This window comes from Brienomyrus brachyistius, chromosome 20 (assembly GCF_023856365.1).
Source record: "Brienomyrus brachyistius isolate T26 chromosome 20, BBRACH_0.4, whole genome shotgun sequence".
Classification (NCBI taxonomy): Eukaryota; Metazoa; Chordata; class Actinopteri; order Osteoglossiformes; family Mormyridae; genus Brienomyrus; species Brienomyrus brachyistius.
Genome location: NC_064552.1, coordinates 16,497,211 through 16,510,426, shown reverse-complemented (window position 1 = coordinate 16,510,426; position 13,216 = coordinate 16,497,211). Strand labels below are relative to the sequence as shown.

Genomic DNA, 13,216 nt, shown 5'->3' with positions numbered 1-13,216 from the left:
TTTGCATCAGCTGCTTCAGAAAAACGCACATTGGATTTGTATGCCTCCCCCTCTGTGGTTTTCCAGCTCCTGATGTCCCAACTCACATCGCCTCCTATCCTGGCACACTTTTCCCTATCATTCCCTAATTCTGCAGCGGACCCATCCATTGCCTTTGCCTCCCGTGCTCTCACTCCCACCAAACAAAAATATTCAGTGGGCGAACGTGAGGCTCTAGCCTGTGTCTGGGTCTGTGAGCGATGGCTCTTGTACCTTTTTGGCAGGGCATTTACACTGCACACCAACCAACAGGTACTGACAGTTTTGCTTGCAACAACTGGCACAGGGCGCAAACCACTCCGACTTTACACATGATCAGATCGACTTCAGCAGTACAATTTCACTCTGTGTTTCTTCTCAGGTTGTGATAATGTTGTGGGAGATCTGCTGTCCCACTCACTCAGTATCCTGCAGTACCAGACTCTGTTTATTAGAAGCCAGACCTCATCCAGATGTTGCCCACACCACTGAAGACAGCTGTCTCCATCAAAGAACGCCTCAAAACAAGACCCAGTCCTCTCCCAGCTTCCTACATACTGTACATTTGCACAGGCTGGCCAACTAAAGTTTCTGCGGAGTTGGCCCCTTATCACAGGGTCAGGAATGAACTCTCTTGTTGGAATGAGCATTGCGTGGCTCGTGGAGCTGTCTCAGTGGTGCCCAGCAGGCTTCGCGCACATATTCTTAACATGGTGCATGAATGCCATTTGGGTATTGTATGTGTCAAGCAGCGTTGTAGGGACCTAGTATGGGGGACCGGCATTGATAGGGTCATAGAAAATCTAATTAGGGATTGTGCAGCCTACCTTATGAGTGGGAAAATGGGCCAACCTGCACCACACCCTCTGCAGCCTCTGCTTTGCCCTGCCCGTCCTTGGGAACATTTACAGCTGGACATCTCTGGGGAACTACATGGAATTCCACACCACCTGCGGTTCCTTCTTGTCATATATGATCTCTTCCCTAAGTGGCCTGTGATGGTCTCTACTGGCACTATCACAGCATGGGTGGTCACTGACTTTTTAGACACCCTCTTTGCTCAATGGTGACTTCTTCTGGCCACAACAATAGATAATGGGGCCAAATTTGTGTCTCCTGAGTTTGAAGCCTTTCTGGTGGAGCGAGACATCCAGCACATCCAGCATATATCACCCTCAGGCCAATGGTAGAGTGTTCCATCCCAATAAAAAATGGCATCAGAGCCCACTTAGCTGAAGGTTATACCTTTTCAGCGGCTCTCCTTCACACACTGCTCCATTATAGAGCCACCAGCATCACTGATGTTGGATGTGAACTGCAGCTTCCACTGGATTGGCTCAAGGTCAGTTTTATTTCGCCACCCCCTCCGTGCCGCCACTAGGTGTCCTCTCAACAGCAGGAAAGGTAAGGAATGTGACAGATGAAGCTACAGTTTGATTGGTCCTGGAGGGCGAAGAAACCTACTATTGCAGTCTTGGACTGGGTCAGGATCCGCCGTCCTCATTGTGACCACAAGCTGCTCTCATCTCCTGTTCAGGTTGCGGGGAAGCTAGGGTAAGCCACCTACTTTCTTTCCGATGGGACTTGATAGCACACTAGCCACTTCCGCCTGGTGGCAGCACCAGAATTGGCACATGTATTCACGCTGGCTCCCCTTCATCAGCAGGTGATTGGGACTTGCCTGTGGACTCAGATGCACACCCATCTGAACCCACAGTCGGGCCACCTCAAGGCCCAGCCACACATTCAGTTGAGGTTCCTTTAAGACCAGTTCGTGTCCGATCTCATCCAGGTTATCTGAGGGACTTTGTGACTGATTTCTGTAGGTGCTGTGGGTATAATTCTCATTAACTAATCAGTCTCATAAAATTACTTGCACCTAAAAAGTACTGTGAAATTAATAAAAATTAAATTCACAGTACTTAATAGATTTATTAATTAAGTTTATCAATACAATTCCAATTTTAATGAAAGTTAATAATGATGAGTTAAGTTCTGAAGGTTTAAAGTTCAGTGATAGTACATTGGCTTCAGTCGATATCTGCGTGACACCAACACAGAATTCAATATTCTAAATATATAAATATAAAGGTATTCTTAGACTCAGACCAGTAACATCAATGGTGAGCAAAAGCAATCAACTGAACAATGCTGTCTGGTTTTTGATTAAATTGACAGTTGAAGTATGTGAGAGGGCGCATGTATGTGTAGGGGTGCCCGTGTAGGTATCTACGTGTGTCCTTGATGATGTGTGTGGGTATGTCTGCATCTGTGTAAGTGTGAGTGTGAATATTTGTGCTTGTGGAGGGAGGAAGCATTTATCAGCGCGAATGGATTTTGTAACTCCGATATCTGCATCTCCACAATTAATTTTGGGCTGTCAGATGGATAGGGTGGTGATAGGGTTACTTTTTTAACACTACAGTGTGCTCTTTCACTATGGTACACAAAATCGCAGTTAAATTATTTATTCTAGAGGCGTCACTTCAAATGTGGGATTCATCATGAATAACAGTGACATGCACAGACTTTTCAGGCAGGTGCTTGAACAGGGGGGCATGGCCGACAGATACTGTTGCTGCCCTAAATATTCGTAATCGTCTGGCACGGGGTAGTGGCGGAATTCAGTGTATGCCTCTTACAGTATGTTAACATGCTGGGTAATTCATATTGAAATATTAAGCTGTATTGTTAAAGCTGCACTTACACCATGTATATGAATTTATGTGAAATCAATTCCATTTTGGTTCTGTTTATTTATATTCAAAGTCGAATTGCGATTCTGCACCGTGTTTTCAATTTTGATTTATTGACTGATTTTGATTTTCAAGGTCATTATCAAGTCATTTCTGAATGGTGCACACCCCTGTACAGTATGTATTCAAATGACATACAGGTGTTACAACAACGAGCCCCATTTGCTCCAATTGATAGGCAACATTATAGTTCTACTATAAGCACATTTTTTAAACAGTATTTGTACAGGAATGATTCTCTCCCAAGCTTTTTAATCCATATAAGTGGTTGACTGCTATAACTCTGATCACTAAATGCGGTTTCCACTGTATATGAATTCATGTCTGTACATATATATGCATTTTTCAATGGATTTTAAACCCGGCTAATTTTCTAAGTCATTTCTATTATTGTCCGGTTTGCTGAGCTGATCATGTTAACAGCAGCAGCCACGTGCTCCCATTCTGAATGTTTTTTCTTTTCTTTGTGTGTCATACTCGCAGATGTACTACTATATAAAATGTTTTGCTGTTCCTCTACTTTGAACACTATAATGTCTGCACTTCACTTTCTGAGGAAGTCCTTTTTACCTCTTCTTTGTTGCTACATTGACTCTGAAATGGTGTTGCAAACATATTGTACCGCCGGTGGGGGTTGCATATCCCAGCATGCCCCGTGTGTAATGATAAATAGTCTCATGTATGTCCTGATGTTCTAGCTGTGGTTATAGTTGCATTTCCCTATTGTTACGCGTGTGTTTGCCTGTGTCTTATATGCACCCTGTACGATTCTCGCTTGTCCTTAGCTGTGTATAAATCTGCCACTGTGTGTGTATATTGATGTCCTGCGTCTAGCCTCCAGGATTCTCCCTGGTTATATTCGGTTCGGTGCTCGTTGGGTGCCTGTTATGAACTGCATGGACTGTTGGGTTAGTGTTCTACCCCTGCAAGCAAGTTTCCTTGTCCTTTGCTGCTCTTGTGATGTCTCGGTCTGCCCGGCTGTATAATAAATATATACATGGCTAATTTGTAATTTGTGCCCATGAATTACAAAGCACCTGCCACTCAAAGCATGCTGACATCGGTGTCCATACCTCCATAACCATCCAATGATGGGTATCTGACATAGCTCTTCAAAAACAAGCTAAATTGGACAAGCATAGTGAAATATTACAGTGGCAGTGATGTCATCTGAGTTTCTCAGTGGATGTCAACAGGTAAACTGCTTATACACGATTCAGAGCTTTCGGTAGGAATTGCTGTTATAAAATACAACAATGGCTAATTGCCCTGAGTCGATTACGGTGTCTGTGATTTATGTTTGAACAAGGTTATCTATACCTACTCATGCCATGCATCTGGAGTGTGGGAGGAGACCCATAGAAACACAATGGGAGCAACCCCCCCCCCCCCCCACACACACACACACACACAGAGTTAGAGGCAGGACTTGAGTAAGCTTGGAGTTACCTATTTTTGCATACCTTCATACGTTTTACACCGCCGTACTGGGGGACATTGCGAAATTTATCATGCCCTCTCCCAAAATACTGTGGTGTATCCTATTACATTTCTATTGGCATATGTGAAACCACAGTGCTGCCCAGTGAGCCACCCTGCTCAGCCCTACTTCATTGCTATTAGAGGGGTGCATGAATCCATTTCCTGAGCACATGACATGCATTTGTCTGTCTCTCTGTTTTTCCTTTTCTAATTGTTACATTTTTGGCAAACGTAAATCTAAGTGCCTTTATTGAATTGCCATTACTATTATGAAATCGAAATCTGCAAATTTGATTCTAAAAAAGTTTCCTTTGTATGTCCAGCTTTCAACATTGATGAAAAAAACACCACAATCTATGACCTGGATGGAAAGGACTACTCTGGATACCAAGTTTTGCAATACAGATCAGAAGATGAGAAATGGTGAGTGAGCTCTGCAACATTTCATATGTATTTCTATCACAATGATAAGTTAAGTATTTGAACAACATTATAAACATACAGGGGTTAGTGTATTCTCACATCAAAATATGGGCATGTCACAATAATGCACAATAATGTGCATTTTTCCACTGACTTAGGTGTAGCAGGTACAGCAGCGTGTGGCTCAGTGGGCTGTGGCTCTGCGTCTGCGATTCGGCACATCTCTTTAAGAAGGGCCCTTACCCTCCAGCTCCCTGGGCTCTGCTATGGGTGTCTGCCCTTCACAGCCAGCTTGCTCTCATGTACAGAAAGCAAGTTGGGGGAGTCGTAAAGAGAATTTCCCTATGGGGGAATTTTTCAATTCATGCTCTGGTGGGCTGTGTGAAGTGAGACACCTCAAGTGACATCTGTCTCATCACACCTCGTGTGTGAATCAACTATACTGAATGACTGGTTGATTAGAAGGAATTATTTCAATTAATATGAATTTAAAAAAATAGAATCAAATTAAATATTTGTGTCCTCACAAGCTTATAGTGCATGTTGCTGCAAGACTGGGTGGATTGTGAAATGCTGGGTTTTGAACCAACACAGGATGTGATTTTTCCATACTTTCATAAACAAACTGCAGTGTCTGGAAAACCCAGGCATCACAGCAGAACCGTCAAACACCAACTCATCCACATTCCCAACACATAACACCAAACATTATGCATTATACTACAATAAAACACAACACAATAGACACTTATTATACACAACTATTTGCATTATTTATGTTGCCGACACCAGTCCAGCATGCTGGATGGGTACCCCCAGCGCTATAGGACATACACTTAATACATGTACTGCATACACTCATGAGTGAAAATATCATTTCACTGTTGGGGGAGACAATAACAGACCAAATAAGATGAAGTTTGCTTACAAATGTAAATGTCTGTTATTCTACTGAGTGGTAGAAGTAAAGAAACATGTTTGACACATAGCTACCTACTCATGGTCAGGCTCCGCTGAGACATAGACACTCATTGCGAGGTAATGTGTGTGGTAGTGGATCGGGGATAGCAGGCAGTGGGGAAACCACTTTCAGGGAGAGGGGGGGTAAAATCTTTCAAAAAACATTGTTTTACATTTATAATTTGCTGTTGCTTTCAGTATATTGTTACTGCGGACTTGTTCCCAAAGTTTCCCAAAACCATAGTTCAAATGTTCACAAACACTGTCATTAAGTTTTGTAGTTTGAACTACAGCTCTCGAGTTGTGGTTAGAAGCTTTGCTCCTGGCAAATCTGTCATCAGTGGCGGAAAATGCAGTTGAAGGATAGTCACCATGTTAGGTGAAAATATTTAGTAATCTTGCTGTACAAACATAAATAATGTCAAGTGCTTTGAAAATATAGTTGTAAGTACTTTTTCTGCACTTCTCTGTTCAGGTATGGTAGTATTAGAAGATGTTGTTTACCCACTTTTTTGATATACAATAGAATTCATTACATACACTGTTCACAACAATTTAGGGAACATTTAATTCACAAATCAGACTTCAATGAACGAAATATTCAAGTTGAAATTTTATATCGATGTACATTGATTAATTCACATAAACTAAATGATGTGAAAAATCATGGAAACCAAAGTCATTCACCTAATAAGGGCTGGATTCAAAATCACGCTGAAAATCAAAGTAAAAAAAAAACATCACAAATCTAAAATCACATACTGATCCAAGTGGCCTGAATTATATCATGACTACTCATAATGTAGCTCAGTAGTGTGTATGCCCCCACATGTCTGTATGCTCCTAATGACAAGGCAGATGGTGTCCTGGAGATGTCCTCTCAGACCTGGATCAGGGCATTAGTGAGCTCCTGGGCAGTCTGTGACACTACTTTGGTAGTGTCAGACACACCATTACATAATGTCCCAGAGGTTCTCGATTGGATCCAGGTCTGGAGAATATGGGCGTCAGTCAGTCGCATCAATACCTTCGACATCCAGGAACTGCCTATGCACTACAACTACATAAGGCCAGGCATTGTCCTGCACCAAGAGGAACCCAGGACCCACGGCCCCAGTGTAAGGTTTGACAGTGGGTCTGAGTCTGTGTGGCCCTCCAAAGATATGCTTCCCTAGACCATCACTGACCCACCACCAAACCAATCATGATATTGCAGGCAGTTTAACGTCCACCACTGCATCTCCAGACTTTTTCACGCCTGTCACATGCTCAGTGTGAACCTGCTCTCATCTGTAAAGAGAAATAGGCACTAATGGTGAACCTGTCAATGTAGGTGTTCTCTGGCGAATGCCAATCAAGCTGCATGGTACAGGGCTGTGAGCACAGGTCCCACAAAAGGGCAGCGGGCCCTCTTGTGGTATGTGGGTGCACCATGTCGGTGACCCCTGTTTTAATGACTAAATAAAAAGGATGTTGTTTCCCTGTTAGAAAACGTCTCTTCTTCACTCTCTTCATCTCCTTGTGATGTCTTGGTCTGCTCGATGCAATAATATATTTAGGGCTGCGCGATACTCACATTGAAATATCACATTGAGTAGCATTGTGATCTTTATAAAACCAAAAAGAAGATGAATCTACCAAAAAAAAAATACTGCCAAATAGAACTTATCTTAATAGAGAGTCAGGTGTGTTGTCGTGAGTTGTGACAACAGACAGAAAGCAGTGCTAAAAATGCGATATGATTATTACATATGCGCACATTGTGATGACGATGCTGAAATGATTTATTGTTCAGGGTTTGTATACACACAGTATTAAATGGAAAAAACATGGGGAAAGCAGTGTGGACAACTTAATGGCTAAAAATGAATAAATTCTTAATAACTGAGAGATTTTGTTGCATATCAAAAAGAAAATCTGAGACTATTGTGGTTCGAACTACTGTTGTCCAAACCAACATAGTTCAAATTACTGTAGTACTAGCAAAGTACAATGGTTCTGAAATGAAGAACTAAGAGGCCAAGCTCAATCCTTGGAAAAACAATCCCACAATATAATCCTCCACCAAACTTTACACTTGGCACAATGCAGTCAAGCAAGTACCGTTCTCCTGGCAGCCGCAAAACCCAGACTCGTTCATTGGATTTCCAGGCAGAGAAGCATGATTCATCACTCCAGAGAACACGTCTCCACTGTTGTAGAGTCCAGTGGCGGCATGCTTTACACCACTGCATCCGACGCTTTGCATTGCACTTGGTGTTGTAAGGCTTGGATGCAGCTGCTTGGCCTGGAAAGTTCTCTACGCAATGTCCTTGTTGTGGCCACACAAAATTTGGAGGTCTGTACCTATTGACTGCAGACAGTTGGCGACTTCTGCACACTGTGTGCCTCAGCATGCGTTGTCCCCGCTCTGTGATTTTACGTGGCCTACCACTTCATGGCTGAGTTGCTCTTGTTCCCAATTGCTTCCAGTTTGTTATAATACCACTAACAATTGACCATGGATTATTTAGTAGCAAGGAAATTTCATGAATGGACTTATTGCACAGGTGGCATCCTTTCATGGTATCATGTTTGGATACACTGACCTCCTGAGAGTAACCCATTCATTCGCAGATGTTTGTTGAAGTAGTCTGCAAGCCGAGGTGTTTGATTATGTACACTTGTGTTTATGGAAGTGATTGGAATACCTGAATTCAATGATTTGGAGGGGTGTCACAATATTTTTATGATTACGGTGTACCTAATAAGGTAATGTCACTTGATCTTCACAAAATTCAAACACTGTATTTCACTGAAAATTTATTGCCTTATTTAAGGACTCTTCTGTTCATGAGAATGACCAGTGTAAATGAAACAGTTTGTGTTCCACATTTTGCTTGTTGTTAAAATCATTGATTTTTCACTGAGGAGAGGATACATGTAACTGAAAAGCTTATGACTTTTTAAGCACTTTTTTACGTTTATTTATGTTTTATTTAAGTGCCTGATGGGAGAAGAGACTCCAGAATAAAATGAAAGCTCTATATAATGCACGATTCTATTATTTAGAAACATAAAAAACTTTTAATTATGCTTTATTCATCTTTTCAATATATATCAAATGAAGAAACCAACAGTTGAATAACCCATAGTATAAAAAATGAATATCCTTATACCTTAAGTAACTATGAATTGATTCTTACTTACATAACTGCTCAAAAGTTTATGGTCACTTAGAAAATTCCTTGCTTTTGAAAAAAATATGTTTTTTGCTTCATTATAATAACATCAGAGTGATCAGAAATACTGTGTTGACATTGTTAATGTTGTAAATAACTACTGTATTATAGATGGACACAGCTGTTTAATGGAATATCTACATAGGTGTACAGAGGCCCATTATTAGCAACAATTAGTCCTGTGTACCAGTGGAATGTTGTGTTTGCTAATGCATGTTTATAATTTTGATCATTAGAAAACCTTTTTGCAATTATGTGCACAGATGAAAATTGTTGTGCTGGTTAAAGAAGCAATAAAACTGGCCTTCTTGGACTAGCTGAGTAGCTGAAGTATCAGCAATTGTGGGTTCAATTACAAGGTCAAAATGGTCAGAAACAAAGAACTTTCTTGTGAAACTCATCAGTCAATTCTTGTTCTGAGAAATGAAGGCTATTTCATGTGAGAAATTTCCGGGAAACTGAACATCTTGTACAACGCTGTGTACTACTCTCTTCATAGAGCTGCACAAACTGGCTTTAACTACAATAGAAGGAGGAGAGGGAGAGGTGAGATGATAAATATTTGAGCATATAGTTTGAGAAAGAGATCTCTCATAAATCTTCAACTGGCAGCTTTATTAAATAGTACCCGCAAAATCGACGTCCACAGCGTAAAGGCAACTTCAGATGCTGGCCTTCTAGGCAGAATTGCAAAGAAAAAGCCGTATCTCAGAATGGCCAGTTAAAAGAAAAGACTGAGATTGGCAAAGCAACACAGACACTGGACAGAGGAAGATGTTTGTGTGTTTATGTTTCAAAAATGAATGTAGACATAAGTGAGAGTAAAGTAAAGGTTCATATGTATTACATTTTGTTGGATTAATTTTGATCTGTTTCAGATTTGAAGTTTTTATAAGCTGCCAAACTGAAAAAAAAAATTGCGATATGTCTCTATTGCCTGTATCCACTTTTGTCTCTGTAAAGGCTCCCCTGTCTCTATGTATGAGTTTATTCTCACTCGCTGTTTTACCAACGTCCTTTCAAGAATCGTGCAATAAAATAGTCTCATATCCATTGTTTTCGGTGCAGGTGGAACATAGAGCATCCCAGTCCTCAAAAGACAAAGAACCCAGCACCTGAATTTCAGCCTGTGGTTCAGCCTGTGGACATGAGTAAAGCTACACATATCATGATTAGATAATTTGTGAAATTAACGTAAACCCCTTATTTACTTTGGTTTCTATGGAGGTGAAACATACAGCATCGTATTGCTCCAAAACCAAAGACCCCATCACCTCAATTTCAGCTTGGGGTCAAAGGGCACATGTCAACCTACACATATCATGCACTTTGAAACCTGTGAAACTTATAGATAATTTGTGAAATTAACTTATATCCCTTACTTCCATTTCACAAGTGCCAAAGGCTATGATATGTGTAGCTTTACTGATGTACTTTAACCACAGGCTGAAATTTAATATAGTCAATGTTCCACCTGCACAGAATAATAATGGACATGTTATTTTATACCACTATTTACAATTTCACGAGTGTTAGTGGGCCATGTATGTGCTTGTCATTTCCTGTACGTATGTGCCACATTGGAATACTGTTTGAAAGTGTTTTGTGTGTTTTGTAATAATCATTTGTTGAGCTACGCCTTTTTTAAATTTGGGACTTTTATTTTGAAACGTTACAGTCAGTCAAAACCCAAGCCAACGTGTTAATTCACAGCAGGAGCTGCATTATTTTGCTTTTTCACAATTTACTGGATATCATAATTGAAAAACCAAGGTATGCATGTGATTTCACAAACACACATGAGTTTGTGAATGTGGAATTTACTTTGTTTTGTAATGTTTTAATAGAGTAAATTCAGAGATGATCTGTGAATGTCTGGCAAAAATCGAATCCACTGCTAACTTTACTCCGGTGACAAACCGCCCCTATTTTGAGCCGTGGAGGGCACAGACTCTGGCTCTGGGGCTCACATAAAAGCTAAATATTTAAACTGAAATAAAGACATGACGCCACTGACCAGCGAACCAAGCTGCTGATCGGCGGTTTATACCACATCGCTGGCGAGGTTTGTCCAGCTGTCAGCTCTATCAACTTTGCCAGCTGCTGATACGAATGTACAAGGGCAGTTTTTGACCTCTTGAAGCACATTTTCAGATGTTTTGAAACCCAACTTCACAATTTTGGTTGGCATGCTATTTGCATGGACAAATTATTGATACGTTACACATGTCCGTCATTGTAAAAGAAAGATAAATTGAAGATGACAGCCTGAATGTAATATGCGGGATGCCAACTCTTACTCTCCTTCTGCACATTAGTAGGCCTATATGTGCTCTGCATATTATGTTCTTGCCACCTACTGGTGACTATTCGGAACACAACGTATACAAAGTTATTAGTGCTTTTGTAAGTGACGATTGTCTTTGTGAACGACCGATTGTGCAGCAATGCTAGGTGGCTAAGATTTTCAGGACGATTCAAGCTCATAAAATAAATTTGGGTCGCACATAAATTGACAGCATAAACTGCATTTTTGGCAAACCGATAAAAACAAAGCTACCAGTTGCAGAAGCAGATCACTGACTGATAAGAAGGTGATACTGAAGCGAGATGAAATTGCGTGCTAGTAACAGCATGCAGTGTTGCAAAATTTAAGGGAAGGAAGTGAAACTCCGGTCTGCCTGTAACCTTGATCCAACCTTGATTGCTGCACATAAAGAACACATAATAACATTTGTGCAATGCAAACATGTGACTACCGGAAACTTAGCACGCTACAGGATTATCACTTTTCAAGTACATAAGCTATCAGAGAGGACAATGCTTGCTCAATGCTTTACTAACTAAACTGTCACAGAAGTTCAACCTTTAACTTGTCTATTTTAATTTTACCATTTTGGTATCTCTGGCTATCACTAAATTGACTCAAGTTCACTATAACTTGACTGAAGTGGTAATAAATAAGTAAAACCAAGTTAGTTATTTTTGACTCCACAGTCTTCCAAATTTAATATAACCTAAATGTAATCCTTAATCTAATCTGATGTCACATTTAATTACAGCTTTTGAAAATTTTACTTTTTGATACTGGATTTACACCTTGCTTATAATGCTAATAATTAGTCAATGAAGGTAAATCTTTTGGATGACATTATCCTTTACTCATCACGGAACCGCAGACAAATTATTAATTATCAGAATTAAAATATACATTGCAAATATCAAAAAATAGAATTCATTCATGTTCTTCTTCTCTTTTTTTGTTTTGCTTCTGGAATTTTTTTGCTTATGACTTGGCACTTCTTTGACATTTGGGCGGATCTTAGAAGGGGGTGTACACCTTACATGTCGGACATGGCATAGAAGGGGGTGTGCACCTTACATGTCGGACATGGCATAGAAGGGGGTGTACACCTTACATGTCGGACATGGCTTAGAAGGGGGTGTACACCTTACATGTCGGACATGGCTTAGAAGGGGGTGTACACCTTGCATGTCGGACATGGCATAGAAGGGGGTGTACACCTTGCATGTCGGACATGGCTTAGAAGGGGGTGTACACCTTGCATGTCGGACATGGCTTAGAAGGGGGTGTACACCTTGCATGTCGGACATGGCTTAGAAGGGGGTGTACACCTTGCATGTCGGACATGGCTTAGAAGGGGGTGTACACCTTGCATGTCGGACATGGCATAGAAGGGGGTGTACACCTTGCATGTCGGACATGGCATAGAAGGGGGTGTACACCTTACATGTCGGACATGGCTTAGAAGGGGGTGTACACCTTACATGTCGGACATGGCTTAGAAGGGGGTGTACACCTTACATGTCGGACATGGCATAGAAGGGGGTGTACACCTTACATGTCGGACATGGCTTAGAAGGGGGTGTACACCTTACATGTCGGACATGGCTTAGAAGGGGGTGTACACCTTACATGTCGGACATGGCATAGAAGGGGGTGTACACCTTACATGCCGGACATGACTTAGAAGGGGGTGTACACCTTACATGTCGGACATGGCTTAGAAGGGGGTGTACACCTTACATGTCGGACATGGCATAGAAGGGGGTGTACACTCTTTTAACCATCAAGGCACACCCACTCCTTGACGCATCAGAGAACCGCAACATGGTAGATAAGTCCAGAGTCGGTTTTCAGCTGGTAACGCTGGCATGGAGTTGCGTCTATGCAGTTCTGTAATACTGTACTTTTATTAGGAATCGGTGTATGCAACACATATTTGGTGTTGATAAAATGTCACCAACCCATTCAGTTGAATAGCAATCGCTATTCCACCAACCTGCTGACCCTAGCCATTTTATCAGCCAGCCATTAGGCCTAACAGTACACAA

The 13,216-nt window shown here is 41.2% G+C and overlaps 1 protein-coding gene across 1 annotated transcript in view; it reads left to right on the top strand.

Moving 5' to 3' along the window:
• LOC125715402 (integrin alpha-L-like) overlaps positions 1-13,216 on the top strand; it is a 56,738-nt gene that overhangs the window by 6,872 nt on the left and 36,650 nt on the right. Inside the window, exon 2 of the mRNA XM_048986832.1 lies at positions 4,580-4,679. Within this exon, the coding sequence (XP_048842789.1) occupies positions 4,580-4,679 (100 nt within the window). The remainder of the gene's footprint in view (positions 1-4,579; positions 4,680-13,216) is intronic.